This window comes from Chelmon rostratus, chromosome 18, assembly GCF_017976325.1.
Source record: "Chelmon rostratus isolate fCheRos1 chromosome 18, fCheRos1.pri, whole genome shotgun sequence".
In the NCBI taxonomy this organism is placed as follows: Eukaryota; Metazoa; Chordata; class Actinopteri; order Chaetodontiformes; family Chaetodontidae; genus Chelmon; species Chelmon rostratus.
Genome location: NC_055675.1, coordinates 17,420,465 through 17,446,046, shown reverse-complemented (window position 1 = coordinate 17,446,046; position 25,582 = coordinate 17,420,465). Strand labels below are relative to the sequence as shown.

Here is a 25,582-nt window from a genome sequence, read left to right as displayed (position 1 = left end):
GTGATGGTGTGGTGGTGCTTTGCTGGTGACACTGTTGGGCGATTTACTCAAAATTCAAAGCACTCTTATCCAGCATGGCTACCACAGCACTGTGCAGCAACATGCCCAAGCCATCTGGTTTGTGCTTTGTGGAACCGTAACTTGTTTTACAACATGACAATTACACAAAACAAACCTCCAGGCTATGTAGGGGCTATCTGAGCAAGAAGGAGGGTGATTGAGTGCTGACCTAAACTCAACTGAGATGGTTTGGGATGAGTTGGGCTGCAGAGTGAAGGAAAAGACGCCAACAAATGCTCATCATATATGGAAACTTCTTTTAGACTGTTGGAAAAAGGTGGTTAGCTCATGAAGCTGGCAGAGGGAATACCAAGAGTGTGCAAAGCTTTCATCAAAGCAAAATATGGCTACTGTATGTGTTGTTTTATAGTTATAGTAGTAGTAGTAGTAGTAGTAATAGAATAAATAGATAAGTAAAATTGACTGAGAGGTGTGTCCAAACATTTGAGTGATGTACGGACGTTTAACAAACCGGAAGTAGAGACACAAAACAAACGCACCCCTCCTGTCGTCTAGCATTCCGGGAATTGTAGGAGGTACGATGCGAGGCAGAGAAAGATGAACCCTGTGAGCCTGGTGGCTGCTGGTCGGACAACGTTGCCGAATTCATACTGAATATGTCGATTAGTTTTAATAGCATGTAACGTTTAACTGAGCAGGATAACTGACTTCCTCGCCACCAGGACGGACACAAACCAGAGCAACGATGGCCGGCGGTGAGTTTAACTAGCTAGCATGATTGGCTAATGTTAGCTGTAGAGGACCGTTAGGCGGAAGGATAAAATGAGCAAAATTAAAGAGCTGCTAGCCAGCGGTTATGTGTACTTTACAGTGTACATTTCAGTTAATTAAGTGGCAGTACGTGCTGTGACTGTTAAACAACTGCGATAAAGTTCCCTCTTTTCACTGTAGCCTTGAAACGGTTCTCCACGCTGGACACGTAGGGTAATGACCGTTAGCTACATTAACGTCACTTCATTTTCGCCCTGTTTCTCCTCAGAAAATGTGAGTGTGGTCTTCAAACTGTACTGCCTCACGGTGATGACACTGGTGGCAGCTGCATACACAGTGGCACTGCGATACACAAGGACCACCTCGTCAGGAGATATGTACTTCTCCACAACTGCAGTGTGCATCACTGAGGTCATTAAATTAATACTGAGTCTGGGGATGCTCACGAAGTAAGTGCTTGCCACCGTTGCATGCTCTTTTACAAAGCTGACCACAGGAGTGTACATCAATATTCAACTGTGATTATGCATAAAAGCTTTTACAGTTATCTTGTAAGTAGAAATTAGGGCTGCAACTCATGATTATTTTCATTGTCGATTGTTTTTTTCATTAAAGGATGACTTCAGGAAATGGCGAAGTGTTGATCAGTGTTCCCAAAGTCCAAGATGATGTCCTTCAATGTGTTGTTTTTGTACAGATATTCTGTTCACTGTCATGGAGGAGGGAACCTGAAAATGTTCACCTTTAAAAAGCAGAGGCAGAATATGTTTTAATACATAAACAGTTTCAGCTACTCTCAGATATTTGGGAACCCTGTTCCAGCATAAAAACTAAAACTAACTGAAAAGCAAAGTAAGTAGCATCACTAAACTAGATGTATTATACACTTTTAAACAACTAAATCTTAAGATCAGAGTGCCTGAGCTGCCGACCTGTTTCATACATTGCAAGACACCGTTGTCAGTTGTCAGTGATTAAACATCTTCCATAAGTGGAATTAACGACTATTTATGTGAATCATCTGTATCTACCTCTCCTCTTCATCTGTGTTTTGTATGTGTCCTCTCCCAGAGAAACAGGAAGTCCCGCCAGACTGAAGAATGCCTTAGTGGAACATGTATTCTGCAGTCCGAAAGAACTGCTGAAGCTGAGTGTGCCCTCAGTAGTGTATGCAGTTCAGAACAACATGGCCTTTCTTGCCTTGAGCAACCTTGATGCAGCAGTTTATCAGGTATGTTCTCGTTCCTGTTTTTTTTATTGGGCAAATAAATCCACTGTAGATTCAAGATTTCTTTATTGTCATTGAGCATGACATGTCAATGAAATCTGTATTGCAACCCCCATGTTAATCAAGATACTAGAATAATATAAATCAACATGCAGTAAAAATATTCCTAAATGCAATAAAAATATACCAGAAATGAAAATATACTAAACAATAAACAATAAAATATACCAGTGAAATGTACCAACAGAATAAAATATACCAGTGAAATGAACCGACAGCAACTGAAATATACTAAAATGTATATACTGAATGCAAATGGCTAACCATTTAGCTAAGTGCGTGTGTACTTGAATGTTAAGTACACAGAAGGTGCAGGTGAAGTGCAGTGTGCAGTGGCTCATAGTTCTCACAGTCTCTCACTCCAGTGAGGGGCCGCTGGGCGTGATAGCTCTGACAGCTCTGGGGAAGAAGCTGTCCCTCAGTCTGTTGGTGGTGGTGCGTATGTTCCTGTACCGCTTTCCTGATGGAAGCGGTACAAACAGTCTGTGGCCCGGATGGCTGGGGTCTATGGCGATGGATCTTGCCCTCTTCCTGACCCAGCCTTCATATATAGAGTCTAAGTCAGGAAGGGGGCAGCCCACGATGCCCTGTGCAGTTTTAACCACCTGTGCCAGTTGTTTCCTCTCCTGTGCCGTGCAGCTGCCATACCACACTGTCACACTGAGGCAGAGGATGCTTCCAATTGTGGCCCTGTAGAAGTTGACGAGCAACCAAGAGGAGAGTCCAGCCTGTTTCAGTTTCCTGAGGAAGAAGAGCCTTTGTTGTGCCTTCTTCACCAGGTGGGAGGTGTTCATGGACCAGGAGAGGTCAGATGTGATGTGGAGGCCCAGGAACATGATGTTGTCCACACGCTCCACCACTTCTCCATCCATGAGAAGGGGGGCGTGATTTGTCTTTCTGGACCTCCTGAAGTCCACAATGACCTCCTTGGTCTTCCCTGTGTTCAGCACCAGGTTGTTGGCTGAACACCACTGGGTGAGCTGGCGTATCTCCTCTCTGTAGTGGGTCTCGTTGTTATCTGAGATGAGACCCACTACTGTAGTGTCGTCGGCAAACTTCACGACTGTGTTGGTGGGGTGTATGACAGCACAGTCAAAGTAAAGTAAAGTAAGTAAGAGGGCTGGGTGAATTTGCCTTTGTGGAGAAAGCTGGTTCTGCTGTGTGTCTAATATGCAATGATAAAATTGCATCTATGAAGCGGTCAAATATAAAGCGGCACTTCCACACACGCCATGCTGCATTTGCATCGAAATATCCTACTTGTATTTTTAGTTTTAAACATATTGTATGGCTCTCCTGGAATTTCATTCAAAAATATGTGGTGTTCATGGCTCTCTCAGCCAAAAAGGTTCCCGACCCCTGATATACAGTGTTGAGCTTGGTATGCCAGTTACTTCATTATACAATACAGTGAAAAGCCATATGAAGCAATCTTTTTTTCTTTATTACCATTATTATTGTTAAAGTAATATTTGATTTGCTTCCATATGTAACACACACTTTCTACTCTTAACTGAGTACAATTGCTCCTAGTTTTAAAAAGAGATTTCAACATCACAACAGGCCCGTCCATGAATAATTATGTTACAAAAAGGAGCTGTTATATTACAGAAAAGGAAAATAAATGAAATTCCTCAGCTATCGTGTATTTCAACCCACAGGGAAGCCCATCTACAAGCTTCTAACATCGGGTTCTGTGCTGATCACAACAGAACAAACTTGGAATTGCCGCCTCGTGGCTGTATGCCTCCAACAGCCAGTCAATTTACAGTTAACATCACCTTTTAGTGACTATTTCTGCTTTATTTGTGGGCCTTTGCAGAAATGCTGCTTCCTCACAGGTCTCGGTTTATTACTGAGCGTGATGGGCTTCTGCTATCAGACCCTCAACACGATGAAACTCTCTGGCTTCTTTTAAATCTCACCTCATTCATGTCGACTTGGTTGCGACCTAAGCAGTGTGCATGTGTTTCAGCTGAAAGACTGGGATCTCTGCTCTAAAATGTCCATGCAGCCAATCACACAGATGCTGTCATTAACCTGCACTCGTGCTCATTTGGTCAGCCGGGCTGTCAATCACCGCTGTTCTGAACACACCAAAACAACCACTGGAATATAAAGTAGTCACATCTGTGACCTTTTTCTTCCTCTTTATAATTATAAGACACACTTTGGTTTTTCTGCTACAAGTCCAATAGCTTTATTTCAGGCTGTTAACAATCCTATCTACACAAACAAGACACTTTTGCCACCACCTAATTCCATCAAGTCAAATACAATTTGTATTGGGTTTATTTTAAATTTGTTTATTTTATCGAAATGATTCGTTCTTTGGAGTTACATTTCATTTTGTTTTTGGAAAAAAAAAAAATCAAATTTCAAAAAATAGCCTCCTGCAGCTCTTCTTCTTTGTCTTCTTCGTCGTGAGTTGGATGTTTTCTTGCGTTGGTTGTTGGATGTCTTCGTTCCTTGCTGCCTCTTCGTGGGCCCATATTTTGGGCCCAAGAGCTGCAAGAGGCTATTTTCTGAAATTTGATGACCCTCCTTATCATAAACTACCTTTACATTTTTTTCCAAAAACAAAATGAAATGTAACTCCAAAGAACGAATCATTTCGATAAAATAAACAAATTTAAAATAAACCCAATACAAATTGTATTTGACTTGATGGAATTAGGTGGTGGCAAAAGTGTCTTGTTTGTGTAGATAGGATTGTTAACAGCCTGAAATAAAGCTATTGGACTTGTAGCAGAAAAACCAAAGTGTGTCTTATAATTATTAAGAGGAAGAAAAAGGTCACAGATGTAACTACTTTATATTCCAGTGGTTGGTTTGGTGTGTTGAGAACAGCGGTGATTGACAGCCCGGCTGACCAAATGAGCACGAGTGCAGGTTAATGACAGCATCTGTGTGATTGGCTGCATGGACATTTTAGAGCAGAGATCCCAGTCTTTCAGCTGAAACACATGCACACTGCTTAGGTCGCAACCAAGTCGACATGAATGAGTTACTCTCATTGCAACTGGATGGAGGTCAGAATTCAAGATGAATGAAAGGTGCAAAAAAGACAATGGGTGAAAACACTGAGTCTTATAGATCAGCTCAGTTATTGCAATAGGTGTGTCGTCCCAAGGTGAGCTGTAATCATAATATCATCACGTCAACAAGCTAAGAAGGTGAAGATGTCAGCAAGGAGTTGCCTTTCAGGTAAAAGTCCAGGAGATTTAAGATGCCAGAGGTGTTGGCATACGACACTGACTTCCACACTACAGAAAAAATGCATGTATAATAATAATAATAATACAACAATTAACTTTATTTATATAGCACCTTTCATAACAATGTTACACACAGCTTTACAAAATCAAACTCAAAATAAAACCAGATGAGGCAGAAATGTATCAAACATTTCCAAAAGCTTCCACAAAAAGAAAAGTTTGAAGATGAGATTTAAAAGAATCAAGAGTTCAGGAGGCAGCAAAGTTCCCTCTAATTTTTCATGTGTCTGAGCAGACACACAAGCTCCCTGAGCACACTGAGGACCACCGTGAACAACATCAGATGTGTACGCTGTGGCCACACACCAGTATCATGCCTGTTCAAAACCTTGGATCATAGCAAGTTACATGGCTTATTAAAAGAATCAAATTACAGCAGCAATTTTCATTAGTTTACTTTTAATATAATTGATTTTGCCCACATAAAATGAAAAAGACAAAAATATCGTTGTTCATGAGATGTGTATGTTATATGTGAGAGTCATACACCTCTCAGACATAAAGTTTTGTTCACATTAAAACACTCACATTTTGCACAATGTATATACATTTAAAATTGTTTTAAATCTGGAAAAAAAAAATCATCATTCTGAAGGCGTGGCGGTGCGACACGATGAATTACGTGTAGCGGAAACCCTGCCCATACATTATCAAATAGTAGCAGCATTTAATGATTAATACATATATGTCACTAGAATATGCACAAATCTGTGTTAAATTTTACCTTATTGTTCGCGTCTGTCCTTCTCGCTTCTCCAACGCTTGTACACTTTGTCCAGGTTGATGACTTCCTCTGCTTCTTGCTTTGACTTTGTGCGCATCAGCTGGTCCAAATGTGCCACTTCAAGACGATTTCTGGATGCTTAAAGAACTGCATGTCTTTTTTACCTTGGCTTGATGAGTTGATATGTCGCTGCCCGTTCGTTTCGCCATGATAAGGGCTTAGCATTTGCGTCTCTTCACTCCGCTGCACTGTTGTTAGCTGGGCAGGGCACATAATGCAAACACTGTCAATGCTATGACTGGCTGCGTAGCGTAAGTGAACTGTATGGTATTATTGGCTGGACACCTGTCGCTCATTGAGTTACGTTGCAAAATGGTACAGAAAACAATATTATTGGTCTAATAAACTACATTATATCAGTTCTAAATATAGATATTAATTAATACGTTTCTGTTGAATTTTATTTTGTGCGCTGCATAGATTTTCTTGTGCGCTGAGTATGTTCACGCAGTGCGCGATTGCACAAGCGCGCAGCTTAGAGGGAACATTGGGAGGCAGCAAGTTTCATAGTGTGGGGGTCTGATAGCTAAAGCCCATCACCCTCACTTATAAACCGAGACCAGCGAGGAACCAGCAGGGCTCCATCCACCAATCTTAATGATCAAGGGGGCACGTACCAGGTCAACAGATCAGAAATGGGTTTCGGGACAAGACCATTATAGACCTTTAAATGTAAGCAATACATTTTTAAACCATTTGGAAATCTATCAGGGAGCCAGTGTAGGGAGGCAGCACAGAGGTCCTGTGATCATGCCTCTTTGTTGCTGTAAAGGATTGAGCAGCGGTGCTTTGTAGCGCCTGCAGATGGTGGAGGGAGCCCTAGCTGATCCCCGAGTAAAGTGGGTACCATAGGTCACTTTCTTGATGACTTGAAAAATGTGTCAAATTGACTGAACTTGCTTTATCAAGTTATCAGTTGAAAAAAAGAAAAGCGGGGAGAAATGGCAGTACAACATTTCTATTAACTTAAATATTTTGATTTTACTTTTGTCATTTTTTAAATTTTATTTTTGAGTTAATAAAACTTTTAATTTTTGATTAACTTCAACTGTTTCAACATTACTGCATGCGTGTGACATCACTCAGTAAAACCAGTAACACGCCGCATGCAGGAAAGTGGATCTGCTCCTAATTTTCGGCAGTAATCAGCATCACTGGTTCATGATCTGTATATTTTAATAACCTTTGAACGTCATAAATGCCTCTTTTCATTGGCACAATGGCAGCTGCATCCTCACCACAACCCATGATCCTTCGTGTTGTTGCACCAGACCAGGTTAGAAAATTAAAACTAAGTTCACGTCCAGCCTCTGTTGATGCGCTGATTAAAATAATGAAAGAGCAGTTGGAACTAGACCAGTTTGCAATATGAAGATTCAGACTTTGATGGAAAATTATTTCACATTGACATTGAGGAGTTACCAGAAAAAGGCTGATGTGCATATCTCACTTGCACAATATTTCAGCTCTATCGCATCTACCCTGAATTAGATAGTTCATTAACAGTTTGTGACATCAATATATTTCATCAATGTTGGTACCCCCTTGTCCTGTTAAGGTTTTAGCCAGATAGCCAAAAGCATTCTTTCTTTTCCATTTTCAGGTTTTCAGTCAGGTGGCCCAGACTGCAGTGTACCTTTGTACTAAGGCAGGGGTCGGGAACCAATGGCTCGCGAGCCAGATGTGGCTCTTTTGACGGCCGCATCTGGCTCGCAGACAAATCCTTTGCGCACGCGCGAGCCAGCGACTAGAAAGCCGGTTCGCAGTCATTTCAGTGGGAAAGTGGCAAACATACATGTCGTTGTGTCTATCTATTTATCTATCTATCCATCAATCACAAAGGCAACGCAGATGAGGCAACGCAGATCGGGTAGTGACAGGCACTGTTTAAGTGAGGCTGCTGTATTTTGCTGTCGAAAATAGCGGTCGATGTGCGCATGCGCAAAGGGGCGCACTACAGTGTCGTTAATCCCGCTGTCAGCTAACTAATTTTTGACACGCTTCTGAGAAGATGGCTAAAAGAAAAAAAAGACGACGAGTATCGTACTTTTCAGCAGGAATGGACAGAGGAATTTGCCTTTGTGGAGAAAGCTGGTTCTGCTGTGTGTCTAATATGCAATGATAAAATTGCATCTATGAAGCGGTCAAATATAAAGCGGCACTTCCACACACGCCATGCTGCATTTGCATCGAAATATCCTACTTGTATTTTTAGTTTTAAACATATTGTATGGCTCTCCTGGAATTTCATTCAAAAATATGTGGTGTTCATGGCTCTCTCAGCCAAAAAGGTTCCCGACCCCTGATTTAGACTGTAAAATGTTGAAAAATTTCAAACAGTTTCTTGTGTGACATCTTAAAATGTGACGTCTTAAAATGTCTTTTGACTGGCAAACAGTCTGAAAACCAAAGAAAATCAGTTTACAATGAGAGAAAACAGAGAAGAGCAGCACATCCTCACACTGTAGAAGCTTAAGTCAGAGTAAGCCTAGAGTTTTTAAATAACAAATTACTTAAATGATGAAATAAATGATGAGTTGATTATCAAAATAGTTGCTGATTAATTTTCTGTTGATCAACTGATTGTTGCAGCTCTAATAAACAACTGTTTAGTAGCTTATTTACTATTTGGTGCATTTTAGGACTGTTGTCTCCATTCTGAATATGAAATAGTGTAGAGAACACAATGCAGTTTTCTTATTTACGACATGTCAGATAAAGCGCACTAGCTCGATCTTTACCAAATTATGTGATGTCGACAGCTGCCAAATTATGAAATACAAATTCATATAAAAATTAATATCATACAAATGTACGTTGATGTAATTTTGTGACATGGGCTTTTCATCGCTGCTGTCTTTGAGTTGTGGCTGCAATAATGAGCTTGTACATATTGGACAAAGTGTAGCTTGGCAGTTAGCCTGATCAAACAGAACTGCACCTCTGAGGACTGGACTGCAGCCATTTCATTGGCCATTATAAATGTTTTGATATTGTTTTCTCCTTTGGGTGGCAACTAACAGTTCTTTTATTTATTATTGAATCTGTTGATTATTGCTTAATCATTTAGTCTATGAAATGTCAAAACATAGTGGAAAAAATGGCTGTTGCATGTTGCCAAAAGAGACATTCTCAAATTTCTTATTTTGTTCAACCAGCAGTCCAAAACTCAAGATATTCCAATTAAAACAGAGAAAGGAAGCAAACCCTGGCACTTGTAGAGCTGGAACCAGTGTATGTTTTTTGCATAAAGTTAAACATTAACTTCCTGTTACTCATTTCGGCTCTACTAGACACATCATGATTGTGCACGAAAGCTGAAGCTTGTAGTCCACTTTAGCTTTGGTTTTAGGGTATGGAACACATTTTGATAAACTAAACCTTCCTAAGAGTGACAATGAGATGTGAAGTTCATGGTGGAAAAACAAATGGCTGCACAGTGGCACTTCTCATCAGTTCCCATAGTATTTACAGTATGTGTGGAGTTGTATCAGTGTGAAACAGAGAAGGAATGCTCAGTCCACCTTCCCTACATTAAAAAGGTAGAAAAAACAATAGATATTAGGCCTAACTTTTGTTTTCTGGTGTAGGTGACCTATCAGCTGAAGATCCCGTGCACAGCCTTGTGTACAGTCCTCATGCTGAACCGCTCTCTCAGTCGGCTGCAGTGGTTCTCCGTCTTCATGCTCTGCGGAGGCGTAACGCTCGTCCAGTGGAAGCCTGCAGAGGCCACTAAAGTCCAGGTGGGTGTGGCACAAGTTAAAATTTAACTGGTGCTGAAGTTAATTATAATCCATGTCCTGTGACTCATACTATCATAGATCTGGCTTTTTAGTTACCTACTTTGTATATCTGCTCACACTGCAGATAATATTTTAATGTTTTATTCTTACTGTTATTATATATTTTTTCTTTTTTTCAGATTGAACAAAATCCGCTTGTTGGCTTCATGGCCATTGCTATTGCTGTCCTTTGCTCTGGATTTGCAGGTAAAATTAGCATAGGATTCTGAGGAGTGCTAGTGGTTTCACATTTTTTGCCGGTTACTGATCAATCAACTATACATAATACAAATACATTCAGTTACTAAACAAATACTGTGCCAAAGCATTCACCAGCCAAGTAAACAAATGACAATGGACTCAAACACGATACCAACAGATTTCTTTTGTCATCACAGGCTCATTAAAGCTAATTGATTATTTTATTTGCACTGCTGCTGAGTCAGATCTGTCATCTTGTTTTTAACATTATTTAATACACCCATCATAACATATTTGGGCATATTAACAGTCTTGTGTCTGCTTTCTGTTTGAGGTGTGTACTTTGAGAAGGTACTGAAGAGCTCAGACACATCTCTGTGGGTGAGAAACATCCAGATGTACCTGTCTGGAATCGTGGTCACCCTGATTGGTGTTTACGTGAACGATGGTAAAAAGGTGGTGGAGAATGGCTTCTTCTTCGGTTATACACCCTGGGTGTGCTTTGTAGTGTGTAAGTACGACTAAACCCGAGGATGTTTTCTGTTTGATTTCACTTTTCTTCGCAGTATTTTGGCTGACATTGCTCTTTGTCCTTCCAGTCTTGGCCAGTGTGGGTGGCCTCTACACATCGGTGGTGGTGAAGTACACAGACAACATCATGAAGGGCTTCTCCGCTGCAGCCGCCATCGTCCTCTCAACTGTGGCGTCTGTCATGTTGTTTGGACTAAAGATAAGTACGTTAGTTTCTCACGGTGGTTGTTGTTGAAATAGATTTTTATAGTTTCTGCAGTCCTTCTGTTTGTGGTGTTGTGACTCATGACTTTGTTTTTGTAATTCACTTTTTATTGCTCTTCACTAGAAACTTCACAGAGAACCCTTACCCTTCACAGAGAACACTGTATCGCTTTACTTTCAGAGACATAATGATATCATTATCATACTGTGGAGGCTATCCCTTACAAACGATGATAACAACTCTGATAACATAATCAGTTTCTCCCTAGTAGACATTCAATATTATATTCATGTCAGGGCCCAATATTTTCAAAAATACCTCCTGTCTGTTGTTCAATTTAAAGATGAACTGTTCATAATGGCCTATTTTGGTCATTTCTCCCAACCATTCATTTAAAAGGAGAATGTTTTTTGTTTTGAATGCCTGAGCACAATTGTACGACCTGTGGTTAGGGCCAGTCTGCTGAGCCAGTAATTCCATCCCTTCTGGTGAGATTGTCTCACAAGACTATAAAATCTAGATTTAGATTAGCCACCTGATTTTCCTGAAAATATTTCCTGTAGAGTCTGTTTGAGCTATTAGTCAGAGTTTCCTTAGGGAGTATAGACATTATACAGCTCCTCAATTCCACAAGTCCTTTCTGGGGAGTTTGTATTTAATCATCATGGCCCAAGTCTTTCAATAAAAGGTTTATTAGCCAAAGTGATGAGTTTTTAGTAAAACAAGACTTTGACCCTGTGACCTGGGCTGATTGATAAAAGAAGGTCTTTTGCTCATAAAACAAAGAAAAGCATTTACATCCTTTTTTGAACCTTGTTAGTTACAGAGGAGGGCAGCTAAAAGATAAAGGTTTGCAATATAGTTGATTTGTGGAACAATTATCATTTTCAGGGAGTTTATTTTAGCCAACAAGGATGGCCCCAGTTTAGTCCAGTTCTGTATGTTGATGAATGTTTGCACATTCTTAATAAAAGAAGCCAGCTGCATAACATTTAGCATAGTAATAGCATATCAGAATCATGTGTCTTTTATTAAAGAATAAACAACACACACACACACACTGACACACTGAAGAACGTTTTCAGTTACTTTTTAGCGAGGACAGATGTCAAGTCACCAGGACCAAATTAGCTGTTCTCTGAAACAGGATAGAGAGCATACATGTGTAAATGTGGGTGATCTGAGTGGGCAGCTCATGTTTCCTGTAACCGTGTGGAGCCATTCACAGTCACTGTCAGGTTAGAACTGACAAACTCTGAGACTTACAGGTTTACATGATAATCTTTCTACTGTAGCTGGTCTACGCTTCGTTTTATGGTTCCCATAGTTTCCTCTTCTGTTCTAGAAAGCAGCTGAAATTGTAGCTTTGAGTTCTTACTAATGTTTCTGCAAAGGACGTGCAATTTGGTATTATAGGAAAGTGGAAAAACCGCATTCACTTGATACAATGTTTTAATATTTAATTCCAGTTACACTTATTGCAGGTGAAACACTCACTCATGGTACAATTCACAGAATAAGGACAACAGAGTTTCTTGTAGTGACTATGAATCTTCTCCCCGGTTTAATTGACACTTTCAATCAGTCGACTGATTATACACACACAAACTAACTAAACTCAAATAACTCGTCTGGGACTGCGTCTCTGTTTCCCATATAATTATTACCAAACCAATGTTAATTCTGGGAAACTTGTTCATTTAAATTAGTAGGACATTTCAGGATCTGTAAAATAATTTTTCCCTGTTAATGTTCTGCTTTGAACCTTTCAAAGCGTCTTCAGAAACATTAGAAGAAACAAACTTTCAGAAGTGATACCCATTCCACAGATTTTTAATGAAGGAAATGTCTCGTTTTGCTTCTCTATGCCTCTTGTGCAGCGACCTCGTTTGCCTCTGGAGCCATGCTGGTGTGTATTTCCATCTACCTGTACGGACTTCCAAAGCAAGACACGTCCAAGCTGAGCAGGCAAGACGTGGACAGCGAGTCCAAACAAAAACTGATCACTGTGTGAGTCACCGACCTGCAGCAGAGGAGTCTGTCTCGCTGGTGGACCAGGTCTGTGTTGGGGTTATCTTTTCAAGGGACCTAGAAAAGCTCCTGCACCGGGGAGATCAGGGAGCCAAATGAACACTAAGTTGAGTTGGCTCTGTGTCCACCTCATCACAGAGACACCAGCTTTTGTTCCACTTAAATGTAGGTCTGCTCCCTCTGTCCAGCCCACGTCCACCCATGTGGGACTGGTGACAGTATTATGAATATATAGTATATTTCATTTATAAAAAAACACTTTTTTTTAAACTGACAATTATAGATAGCTGCTTTTTAAGTTTGTAAATAATCAGAAACAATCAATGAAGTCTTGCATTTCATCATCAGCCATGCTGGAGCGATAAGTAGTAACAAGATAAATATCTGCCCATAAGTATCACAACTCCTTATCAATCAGTAGTCTGTTTTACACTGTGCAGTGTTAGTGTCTCATGTCCATATCACATAGTGCTGATTCTGAATGTGCCCAACTCACAAGAAGACATACTTGAAGGAAGGATGACGACAGATTGCATGTGTGATTATGTTTATAGTATCATCTCTCCAGCATCTCGTTATATTTTGTATCACATCTGTGTTGCCTTCTGTTCTGAAGCTTTTATTAAAACTGGATGGGAGTAAAAGAGACAGCTACTATTTCTACTCAGAATGTACACAACCCTACCACTGTACTCTCAGCTGATCGTTCCTTTATTCTCCCCTTTAACAGTGATTGTCCAATTGTAGCTGAGCAACCATAACTTGGCTCAGCGCGTACATTTAAAGAGTTTGGAGGGCGGTTTCTCTTTTGTTCAGCCTTTCCAAATCAGCCACTGTTGTTGATCTGTACCCTGTTATACATACAGGCGGATTATTATTTTGCCTACACCCATTTATATCAATGAAGGTAGGCTAAATAACAGTAACACTTCTGTTTTTAATCATTTTATCCATGAGCTTAGAAGCATCAATACTTTGTCTTGTTCCCATTAAACAAGTCAGCTACTCCATTTATTGTTTTACAGTAAATTGTTTGAAATATTCTGTTTATACTGAGAAAAGCCTTCAGGTGCAACTCATCTGAACCACTTATACCATTCTTCTGTTAACTGTACTGTTATAACGTGCCTCTCATTACTATCAGGTTACCCACTGACGTTAGTCAGCAGCGCATCAACAGTGAGTATAAAATGAGTCGAGCTGCATCACTCTGCTCTGATTTTACACATTTCCAGCATCAGCAACAGTCAATATGAAACCAAAGTGACTCACTGAGGAGTAACTTTCTTTGATTTACACCTGAGTATAATCTGTGTGAGTGGAAAATACCTGAGACAATAGTAGGAAAAGCAAATCCTTCTGTGGGAGAGTTCAATCAATGGGGAGATTTAATTTTGAAAATATGTTTTTTATTATTTACAGTAGAATTTAACTACAGCGGTGAACTAACACTGATAAGGTAATAACAAACTTTGTTAAGTTTCACATTTTATCAACTGGCGTGATGCCCAGTATCCTCATCCCATTGGCCAGGACTGAGCAGGCGGCGCTGAAGAGTCGTAACCTTGCCTGTTGACATTTAGCAAATGAGATAATATACATGTTTAATTTTTGCATTTAAGAGCATTTTTATTTGTTGTAAACAGTTCATGACCAGGCTGATAAGTGGTGTCAGCTAAACCTGAAGACGACTTTTCACTATCTGTGGTCACTTTTTCTCTGCATTAAAGGTCCAGTGTTTAGGATTTAGTGGAATCTAGCAGCGACTGCAACCAGACTGCAACCAAGTGAACAACCCCCGCCTAAAAATGCAAAAGGCCCTCTCTAGAGCCAGAGTTCAGTTTCTGGGCACACTCTGGGGAAGAGGACCCACTCCCTCTGTAGATATAAAGAGCTCATTCTAAGGTAAAGAAAACGCACTGAGCATTATTTTCAGGTAATTATTCACTCATGAAAACATACTTATGAATATTCTATTCCATTTCTGCCAATAGATCCCCCTAAATCTTACACACTGGATCTTTAAGAGGCAGATTTTTCTGTACTATGATATAAAGACTGAATTATCATTTTATACTGAAAACACAATCAAATAGTGCGTTTTCTATTTGCAACACTGGTAATTTTAATAACAGTATTAGAAATGTCTTAAAGTGTTCTTGTCAAAAATAAATGTGTTCTTCTGCCTGGGACAAAGCTACTGTCTATAAGTGTATACTTAAAGCAAGACTAACTTTTCATTTGTAAGAAAAGGGTTATTTGAATTCTTTAGCAATAAAAATAATTTTTCAGTTTATTCTCTAGCTTATGGTGGCTAATGCTAGCACACTTTGGATAGATATTGCAATGGAGCTAACATTACGGAGTCAGCTCGCTTGCTTGATGACTCTCCTGTTCTTGTACTGCAGTTAAAATGTCTTGCTTTAATACTACGCAGACCACCAACAACTAGAGTTTAAACAATACAGTAATAAGTTTCAAATAACAATTTTGGTCTGACAAATATTTTCCTTGAATTTGCAGCCATCTGCAGAGAATAGAAAAGTTACGTTCATAGTGTACTGTATGTCCTGTATGTTGTGCCACAAAATAATGTCACAATGCAGTCCAAACCTGCTGCAGAAAATGTCTGATTCACTGCAGAGGCTGATAGAGGCAACCAATTTGGAAATCTTGTTGATTTATGGTAATTACTTCAATGTCTTTAGGATGCTAAGGATTTCCTGATTATACAACACTGATTCCAAAAAGTCGGTATGCTGTGTAAAACATAAATAAAACTGAATGTGATAACAGCACAAAAACAATATATTCAATGTTTGACCTCATTAGCTTCATTGATTTTTGTAAATATTCTGGATTTGATGCCGCAACATGTTTCACACAAGTTGGGACATGAGCAACAAAAGACTGGGAAAGATGTGAAATGCTCCAAAAACACCTGTTTGGCTCATTCCACAGGCAAACAGGTTGATTGGTAACAGGTGATAGTATCATGATTGGGTATGAAAGGAGCATCCTGGAAAGGCTCAGTCGCTCACAGTGAGGATGGAGCGAGGTTCACCACTTTGTGAACACATGATTGTATAAAAGATGTTACTACATGGGCTCAGGAACACTTCAGAAAACTGCTGGCAGTAAACAGCTAATTTGCAAATGACTCTGTTTTTACGTTTTATACCACGTCCCAACTTTTCTGGAATCAGCGTTGTTTAATGTAACATGATGGTGCATTTATAGGAGAAACCGCAGATATGTACACAAATGATTTTTCTGTACCTGTGCAACATCCTGAGCGCTTCCTTTAACCGGCAGCTCTCTGTGTGCTGAGGCGATCATGTGGCTGAAGGAGATTAGATAAGAATAAATATTAATACCCCTGAGAAAAAATCTGCCAGACACCTTTATGGTCACAGTGACTATAAAGAAGCAGGTAAACACTGTGCAGGAACTGTTCCCAACCCCTCAAGACAAACATCCGGTTCCTTACCACAACTTTAATAAATAGTTGACGAGGTGTTTCGGTTGCAGATCCTGTGATGACTGGTACAACACCTCATCATAGCTACAAGACCAGATCAAGTAATGTGTTAAATGTGGAGCAAATACTGAAAACTGATCAACTGTGACATATTTTATTGTCTTATATTTGAAACACGCAGAGGAATTAAAGGTGACAGGTTTTAAAAAGTACTTTGCCTACCGAAGGAGGTGCTGCAGGATGGTGATACTGGTCTGCTCAAGTAGAAGGGATGGATCAAACGTAGCTGCTTCTACACCTTCATTCCTCTGTATTAAACTGCAGTAAGAACGTCACAGTAAAGTTGTGAATGACTCAGCATCTTGTTGGAGAGTATATGTATGAAATAGCATGCACATATGGATGTATGTGTATCAGACTAAATCCCAAGAGCGACCGCAACTGGTCAGTGGATTCACGATTGTGTTTCTTATATTGCAAACAAACACTAGACCGACATTGGAGGAGAGCTAGTAACTGAAATTAACTGTGCAGACCACACAGCATCGCATTTTTGGAATCTGGGTTGTATTAAGACACACATATTCACCTTTAACTACTATTAATAAGTGCTTTATGATGACAAAGAGCCAGTATGCTACTAATATGCATGCTAACAAGCAGCGGGCTAATGGTGAATATGTGTTCCTTAATAAATATATAATTATAAAGTGTTACCAAAATAATGTAAGACTCAATTTGTACTTCTGATACATACAAGTACATTTTGCTGTTTACTTAAGTACAATTTGGAATGCAGGGTTTCCACTACCTTAATTAAGGACTACTGCAATACATTTAAAGTAATGTAATGTGGAGACTGTTTAACACGTAAAATTTACAGCTGATAAAATAAACTTTACCTCCAGTAAATGATTAGTTGATCAAAGGATGTATGACTTGACATGGCTTGTACTAAATTAATTTATGAAGCCAAAAGTAGGATCGTTTTTCTGTTTTAAATCATCATCTGAATACCTTTGAAATTCTTACTGTTGGTCATTCAAAACAAGATAATTTCTGATTATTTTCAGACATTTAAAACTAAAGACAATTAGTTTTGTCATTTTCAGCAGCCGAAGCTTACAGACCTGCGGAGGCGAGCATGCGTGTACTGGAGGAAAACTCCTGTGTCTCCCCGAGCCTGCAGCATCCTGTCCCAGTCAAACGTATAGTCTGACAGCAGGGGGCCTTTGAAGTCCTGAAACAAAGTCAATGGAAAACTTTCAGTCTCTTTTCACACCGTGCAGACGAATCAAGAGACGAAACAGGCAGGAGTTGAATATTTGAGCTCAGAGGTAAAGTTTAAAACCAGCTCACCTGGACTATTAATGCACTGATGCCCACTTTTTCTGCGGTGTCCTCTGGGTTTTCCATTTCCTTTGTTGCTGTGGACAGAAAGAGAGCTGGTGTCACTGGCACTCTGCCAATCAACATTCAGGCCAGGTTACCAAATTTATCCTGATATATTGGAAAAACAATTGTAAATTATACTGTGGTTGAGACATCGGGGAGCATCTGTATTGAGCTGCACAACACGAGTGCCAGCGCTCACAGTAATGGCCTCATTTCTTTAAGGTAATTATACAAATGCATCAAAGGTCAGTTTCATCGCACAATATTACTCTGCTGTTGCTTGAGCAGCGAAGGGAAACGAGTACCTCTATGTCGTGTGCGCGCCTGTGTGCAAAATAAGTGCCTAATGTGTGAGAGGCTTTACTTGTTGCCCGGCTCATGTTGTGCAGCATCCTGGCCCGAGCTTCATCCAGCACGTCCTCCAGAAACACCACCTCGCCGCTCCGGGTCTTCATGCCCCGCACCAGGCCGAAGGGCACGTGCTGACACCTGCAGACAGTGGTGAACACGCATTTATATCCTTTACTACAGCCAAGGTCACAACACTGTAAAAAATACTTTAAAATGTAGAGGTACTAACTATGCAAAATGGCTATTTTCAGTCTTACTATTTATTATTACTGATGCATTAACAGCAATTTAATGTTGACGATGGTGGAGGTGGAGCCAATTTGAAGGACTTTACAGACTGCTTTTGATATACACTACTTTTAGAAGTAGAGGTATCAAGTAGCATAAAATTGATACAAAACATATAGAAAATGCACATGAAATACTTGAGTGAGACATCTCAAAAGGTTTTTGAAGTAAATTATTGAATGTATTTGGCTACATTTCACTTCACACGAGACAAAACATCAATGTTTCTACAACCTCGAGTCCAAAAAGCTGGGACGCTGTTTAAAACATGACTAAAACAGAATGTGATAACTTCCTGAACCAAATGATGATACAAATTAGTGCATGGGCTCAGAAACACTTCACTGAACAAATGTCGGTAAAGTCTGTTTGTTTGTTGTTCTGTTTTTACATTTTACGCAGCAGTTTACAGTTTTATACAGCGTTCAGACTTCTGAATCAGGGTTGTAATTAAAACAGCTGTCTGTGGTTGGGCGGGTGCTGGTTACATGAAGTGAAACCAGGCAGCGAAAATACTCTTAAAGATGACGTGCATTTCCATCAGAGTGTGAAAAGTTACTCAAAGATATAATACCACCCTCTGATCTCTAATTAACATCTTCCATTAAGTGACATCTGCCAGCTTCATTAAACCTGTCTGTGTGTGTTCAGGTGTTTTTGCTGCTACCTGTCAGCCCACGCGTGTCCCATAGCGAGCAGGATCTGGAACAGCTGGTGGAAGTGATTCGCTTGACTTTTATCTGTCTTGAAAAGAAACAACATGATAAATGAGCAGCAGTAAAGTTCATGGGTGGAGTGTAACAGCTGGACAAACACATGATCTAAACTTTGATTAAGCGGCTCTGTGGTCACACATCAGCAGATAGCTGTGAGTAAACGTCCTCGCTTCCATTTTGCCTTTTTGTGTTTGGCATCGTCACGTTAGTCGTCACGTTAGTTGTCATGTTTTGCATATTTGTTTCTGGTGTCAACAAAGTGGATGAAAGCACTTGTTTCATGAAATGCTCGTCATGAAAAGTGAGTCGGTAAACTGCTGAGTCAGCACCCGTCTGCCACCCCAACTGACTTATTTAGGCATGAATCCTTCATCAGAACATAATGTATAATATATCAAAGTAATCAAAAACACCATTTAAATAAGCTATTTTTATCATCTCTGAAATTTGCAATTAATCAATCGGTTGTTTAGGCCATAAAATGACTAGAAAATGGTGAAAAAGGTCCATCGCACATAATATCACACCCTTATATGTGTTGTTTTTTCAACTGTCAGTCTAAAGCCCAGAGATGTTCAGCTGACTGTCGCATGAGACAAAGAAATCCTCACAAAGAAGAGCCTGGAACTTTGGGATTTTAGCTTAAATGATTCATCAATTATGGAAAAAAATATATAATTAGTGAATCCTCAGAAAATTAACTGTTTTTAACTCTATAAAAGAAGATAATTTAAGCTCCATCATTAAAATCCGTTACGCACTGATCACATATGACTACAGTGCTAATTCTACATTTTACTACTGTAGCTCATGTTGTAGATACGACTGCTCCGTCACGTCTTTAGCAGCAGTTTTCTTACCACATAAATCATCTCGTCGAAGTGGTATTTTTCTGCTCGGTCGATGGCTGCCGCAAGATCTCTGAAATCCAGAAAATGGAAAATAAGCTAATATTGCCAAATGAGCTGTTATATCTTATAAATGATTCATCTGATAACTCAGCTTTGACCTGTCATTTCAAATATCTACATATGTCTGTTTTCAAAGAATCAAGGTCATTTATTTGTCATTTTACACACACATACTTTCCATACAAACATTTTAAATACAAATATTATTGTATAATTTGCATCTGGGGGAATGTTTGCAGCTGCATGTACTTGTACTGAGTTAATGGACTTAAATTCATATATTTTCAACCAATATTTTTTACTGTATATGTTGAATGTTCTGTTAAAGTCTACAGTCACATTGTGTAAACTCTGTGGGCTGCTTCAGTATTTTCTCCAGGTCGGGACGTTAATGGAGTGAAATGCATCATTTTAATAGCTTTTGTATTTTAATCGAGCGTTTCCAGCGGTGCTCACCTGGTGATATAGAGCGTTGTGCCGTCGCTGCGGAGCACTGTGCAGACGCTGCTCATGTCTCCACCCGGGGAGAGATCCACTACACCTGCTCCTTTCCTGTCAATACAAGTCCATTCATTTAAAAATACCTCAGCAATGAAGGAGCACTCATTCAATTCCTTTCATATGAGAAAAAACTGAACACAAAAAGCCACCAGATAATAAAAATCTGTCTGCAGCTTGTCTCTGAATAGATGCTAAAATTAATGAGTAATAAATAATAGGCAGTGATGTAGGAAGGCAAACACCAGAAAACTCATAGTTCTTGCAGCAACTGAGTATTTCTGACTCTGATATTGACATCGATAATGTGAGACTTTAAAAATACATTTTAATAATTTATCAACCGACACATTTCATAGGAATTTCCTGAATTAGTTTTTTAAAGAGCAGTGATCGACTTACAGCTGAAAAATCAACTTGTTAGTGCTCTCTGGTGGATAAGCTGCTGCATGAAACTACTTCACAAATATATCTTTGGTATTTATGCCCTGCGGCACACACACCAGTAAAGATCTGAGATCAGCTGATTATGCTGGTCGGGCGAACTTATTTAATTATTTTTGGGATCAGGGAAAAGAAAAGTCTTATATTTTCTGCCCTCCTCTTTCCTCATGGATGCCAACACTTCCAACACCCTAAACTTCGAAACACACAACAGCCGACCACAGTATGTGTGACTGCATTGCACGTGTGTATCTTCATGTGTCTTTATGTGCATGGATGTTCTTGTTTATCTGCACTTGTATGCTGTTTTACTTTGTCTTTTGTATGTAAAGCCCTTGTTTTTGTACGACACAGAATTGAACTAAACATTAACATTACTCATAAAGTTCATATAGTCCAACTACTCCGTCAGTAAATAAACCCACTGGGACCTACTGGCCTCCAAACACGTGTGTACTTGTCACGTCTGTCACGCCAGTTTCAGATTAAAGGCCGTCACACACGCTGTCACATACTCAGAGGTTTTCAACAGGCCTCTGCTCTGCAGCTGCTGCGCCACCTCCTGGGCTTGATCTTGGTGGAAAGACTCCCCAGAGTAAACATCAAAGTGGACCCCTAACCGCTGGAAAGATGTGAAACGACAGTCTGTCATTACAACAGATGATTCTCTTAATTCTGCTGATATTTTCTTTTCTGTTTCAGAGTTTAGGTTTTTGACCGTGGCGTCAGCTCGCTGTTATTCAGTCCAGATGGTTGTACCTTATAAACGTGTTGATACTCGTTCACTGTGATCTCTCTGAACTGCTGCCATAACGACACAGCCTCGCTCTCGTGCTGCTCCAGCTGTCTAAAGAAGTCTCTGGCAGCCTGTTTTACATCCTCATTGTGCTCTGCTTCTTTGTTCACTTGAACATAAACCTGCAAGACAAAACAAACAAAAAAAACGAATCAGGGGATGGCAGTTCAGCAAACATTTGGGGAGACGGTTAACGTTTCTTATCACACACTCATTCAACTTGTCAAACAGGTCTAAATACATGATAGATACCACAGCGCTCTGTGATTAGAGTCAGTGTGTCACTTTAGCCAAACATTCAGACTCACCTCAAACAGATGCTGTAAGGGATTCTGCTTCAGTTTCTCCTGACAGCCAAACTGGCCAAACCCGGCTCCCAGCAAGCCTGAAATCCACAACTGGTGTCGTCAAGGAAATTCAGTGGATTTGGACCACAGGACACCTTCTGAACAATTATTCACTCACCAAACTGCATACCCCAGTCTCCCAGGTAGTTCATTCGAATAACATTGTTCCCAAGCGACTGCTTCAGGTTAGCGATGAAGTTACCTGGAGATGGAGATAATATTAATGGATTATTATTCATTTTCTTTACCCAACCCATAAAATAAATAAGCATTTTTAACAAGGTTCCCTTAAATGAGTTTATTCAACAATTGCAACCAGGAAATGTAATGGGCGGAGCATTTTGCAGTCTCTACCTAGCTGAAATAACTATAAAGGGAGACACTGCCACCAATCATATATTTGGCATTGTTGGACTTCAGTTTCTTGTCATTTATTGGCTGACGTATAATTCCAAAAAACTTGGGACGCTGTTTGAACCATAAGTAAAACAAGATGCCATGTGATAATCCTGAAAGTACAATATTTCCCTCAGAAATGCAGCAGTACTTTCTCTACTTCACTGCATTTCATGTAACATAAAAACAAAACATAAAAAGCTTGAATTACTGAATTAATTAACTCAAAAGCCAAAACTCACCAATAATTGTGGACCGCAAGTGTCCAGCGTGGAATTTTTTGGCTATATTTGGAGAGCTGCAACATGAAAAACACATTAATTCTGTCTGATCTACAAGGGGAAGACCATGCATGTAGTGTTAAAGAAGATGTACAAACACTTGTCAAACATACCTATACTCAACTAATGTTGTTCCTCTCTTGAGAGTTTTGAAAAGCTCACTATTTAACCCGAATTTCTCATCCTCGCCCTTTCCAAACGGCTCCAGCATTTTCTGAGAGATGCAGGAGAGCAGATTTTGATCACTGTCGAGGCTGTTAATGTCACCACAGCGGAAAAGAAAACTGACAAACCTGTGCAAGAAGTGTGCGATTAACTCTAAAGTTGACGACTCCACATCCAGCTGATATGTCCTCCACCACGCCGTCCTGCTTCAACTGAGAAATGCAAAGTAGATTTCATGACCCTGCGTGTTTCTGACTTCAGGATTCTCTGCAGAAGAATGTACTTATATCCTTTAAATGTGTCTAACATGAAGAGTGGAGCATTCAGACCTATTTTAAAAGCTATAAGAGCATGTGTGCGTCTCTCTATGTCTGTTTTTTGGGTGTACTCTCTCGTCTTTCTGATATTTAAGTGGTAATAAGCTGATCTTGAGACACTGTTGAGGTGTTTGTGAAAACCTGATTCATAACTTGGCCAAAAAAACTGTTCTCAAGTCAAGTCCTGTACTTACCTACAAATTTGAGGTAGTTATACTTAATATTTTCAGCTTTAGCTACTCCATACTTTAAAAATGTATATCGTTACACACAAAAACACACAAAAAGAGTTTAGAAAATACAATGTGCCGTTATAAATTAATCTACCAAGCAGTTTACACAAGTACAGCTGAGACGATTATTAATTAGCTGATTGACAGAAAATAAACTATTTTGATAACATTTCATGGTTCCAGCTTAACAAAACTGAAGATTTGCAGTTTTTCTTTTCAATTATGATAATTTTCATGTATTTTGAATCATTTTCAGGTGAATTAGTTGGACAAAAACAAGCATTGTGAAGGCGCCACTTTGGGCTCTGGCTGATTGTGAATTACCATTATCAGAACTTTTACAAACAAATCAATGAATCAATCGATGGACAAAATAATCAGCAGCTTCATTCATAATGAAAATGATCACTAGTTGCAGTCCTGTATAAAATAGCTCAAAATGAGCTCCACCTCAATCCACCACAACAGTTAAATCCTGCGTTTACAGGAATGAGAAATAAATATACAATAATATAATATGTAACAGTATAACAGTCACAGGGGACACTTTTCTGCAATGAGTAATTTAATACTAAATAAGTACATTTACCTGATTATACTTGCATACTATAACTTACTTTTCAATGCAGGACTTTTGCTTATCATAGAGTATTTACTTCAGTGTGGTATTAGTACTTTTATCAAGCAAAGTATTCGAATACTCCCTCCACCACTGCAATACACTGTGTCATGAAAATCCTTCCTCTGAATCTTACCCGAGAGGCCAAGTCTTCAGTCTGCAGCTGGATGTCACCATTGGATGGTAAAATCCCACTGATTCGTAATGTACTAATTGACAGTTTGAAGTCAACAGTCTGCCTGAGGAGCACAAGGTTCAGGGAGCTTTAACAAACTGGTGAGAGGACACACACATATGTAGACTCAAAGACAAGTAATGTTAAACACACTTAACTGTTTCTTAAAGACTGGAACCGCTGACAGAGCTGGTATGAAGGCATCCTCAGACTGCTGCAACGTCCTACCCAGCTGCACATCAAAACACACAAACAGGTGTAAGACTTGAGTCTGAGGTAAGCTTACAGAGCACAGGCTAACATAAAGTTAGCATTAGCATGCAGAGTCATCTTTCAAGACTTTCAGCTTCATTACCTTTTCTGCAATTCTTCTTCTGAAGAAACAAGCCATGTTTCTTAAGCGTGCAAACAGAAAAAACCTATCGCAAAATTAGCTACAATCAAATTTTGTGTCATCAGTTCACATTGACATAGACATGGACATAGCTACCATACTTCCTCCTTCGTCACGCTACTTCCGCTCAGCTCGCCCAATCACAAGCCTCGTTCGTCACAACGTGGAAAGGTTTGTTCCATTATAATCACCGTTGCTCCCGACTTAGAGTATCGTCTACTCTACGCGGTCACTTGATCCGACGTCCCAGCTCCAAACTTTTAGTTTTCTTGTAACATAAAACATTCATAATTAAATAAGTAACCATCAACGTATAAGTTCTAAAAACAACCCTGATTATTATTCACAGGGTGTTTAACAACTTAAACTCAGGAAACCACTTAATTAAGACCGTTGGGTGCGGTTTGATCTAACTTGATGGCGTTTCCTTGACAACAAAATCTAATGTAAATGGTACGATGCTAAATTCTGATAAGCTCACAGACATTAGTAAGATTTTTTTCAGTATAATCAGGAATATAACAAGCAATTTAATTTATCATTTTGAGTTGAGTCCCATTTAAACTTGTACAGGACGCCTGTGTTCTAGGTTTTAAAGCCCACCTAGAGGATTTCTCTAACAGGTGGGCTTTAAAACCTACAGTATTCATAAGGTTTAGCTTTTGAGACAGGAAGTCTGGTAATTTTCCAAGTAAATCCAACAGCGACAATAAACCTGCCCTTGACTTACTCCACTCATTTCACATCAGTGGATTCCCTGGTTTCCAAAAGCCCAGCTGTCTTACACCTTCTGCTTATTTTAACTACTTTTAATTATTAAAGTCTTAACCTTCCCAATATTGACACACTTATCATTTTCATCATCACTTGCTTAATTGTGAAG

The 25,582-nt window shown here is 39.6% G+C and overlaps 2 protein-coding genes across 4 annotated transcripts; one reads left to right on the top strand and one right to left on the bottom strand.

Moving 5' to 3' along the window:
- The first annotated feature begins 598 nt into the window (after positions 1 to 598).
- slc35a1 (solute carrier family 35 member A1) lies at positions 599 to 15,825 on the top strand. The gene is made up of 8 exons (XM_041958242.1): positions 599 to 776; positions 1,061 to 1,241; positions 1,864 to 2,023; positions 9,733 to 9,885; positions 10,065 to 10,131; positions 10,460 to 10,636; positions 10,725 to 10,859; positions 12,742 to 15,825. The coding sequence occupies exons 1-8, from the start codon at positions 767 to 769 to the stop codon at positions 12,873 to 12,875; spliced, it is 1,017 nt and encodes a 338-aa protein (XP_041814176.1). The 5' UTR covers positions 599 to 766; the 3' UTR covers positions 12,876 to 15,825.
- rars2 (arginyl-tRNA synthetase 2, mitochondrial) lies at positions 13,962 to 24,797 on the bottom strand. 3 transcript variants are annotated; one of them, XM_041958238.1, is made up of 20 exons: positions 24,661 to 24,797; positions 24,464 to 24,537; positions 24,267 to 24,369; positions 23,090 to 23,173; positions 22,910 to 23,010; positions 22,758 to 22,813; positions 22,238 to 22,321; positions 22,081 to 22,157; positions 21,736 to 21,894; positions 21,492 to 21,598; positions 20,491 to 20,586; positions 19,984 to 20,044; positions 19,075 to 19,151; positions 18,133 to 18,257; positions 17,733 to 17,800; positions 17,504 to 17,613; positions 16,596 to 16,691; positions 16,383 to 16,457; positions 16,172 to 16,235; positions 13,962 to 14,461 (listed from the first exon to the last, which is right to left on the bottom strand). In XM_041958238.1, the coding sequence occupies exons 1-20, from the start codon at positions 24,694 to 24,696 to the stop codon at positions 14,375 to 14,377; spliced, it is 1,740 nt and encodes a 579-aa protein (XP_041814172.1). In that variant the 5' UTR covers positions 24,697 to 24,797; the 3' UTR covers positions 13,962 to 14,374. The 3 variants fall into 3 exon arrangements, with proteins under 3 accessions (XP_041814172.1, XP_041814173.1, XP_041814174.1); XM_041958239.1 differs by lacking the exon at positions 24,661 to 24,797 and having other exon boundaries at positions 13,966 to 14,461; positions 24,267 to 24,365; positions 24,464 to 24,520; XM_041958240.1 differs by lacking the exon at positions 24,661 to 24,797 and having other exon boundaries at positions 13,966 to 14,461; positions 22,910 to 23,173; positions 24,267 to 24,365; positions 24,464 to 24,520.
- Positions 24,798 to 25,582: the final 785 nt, after the last annotated feature.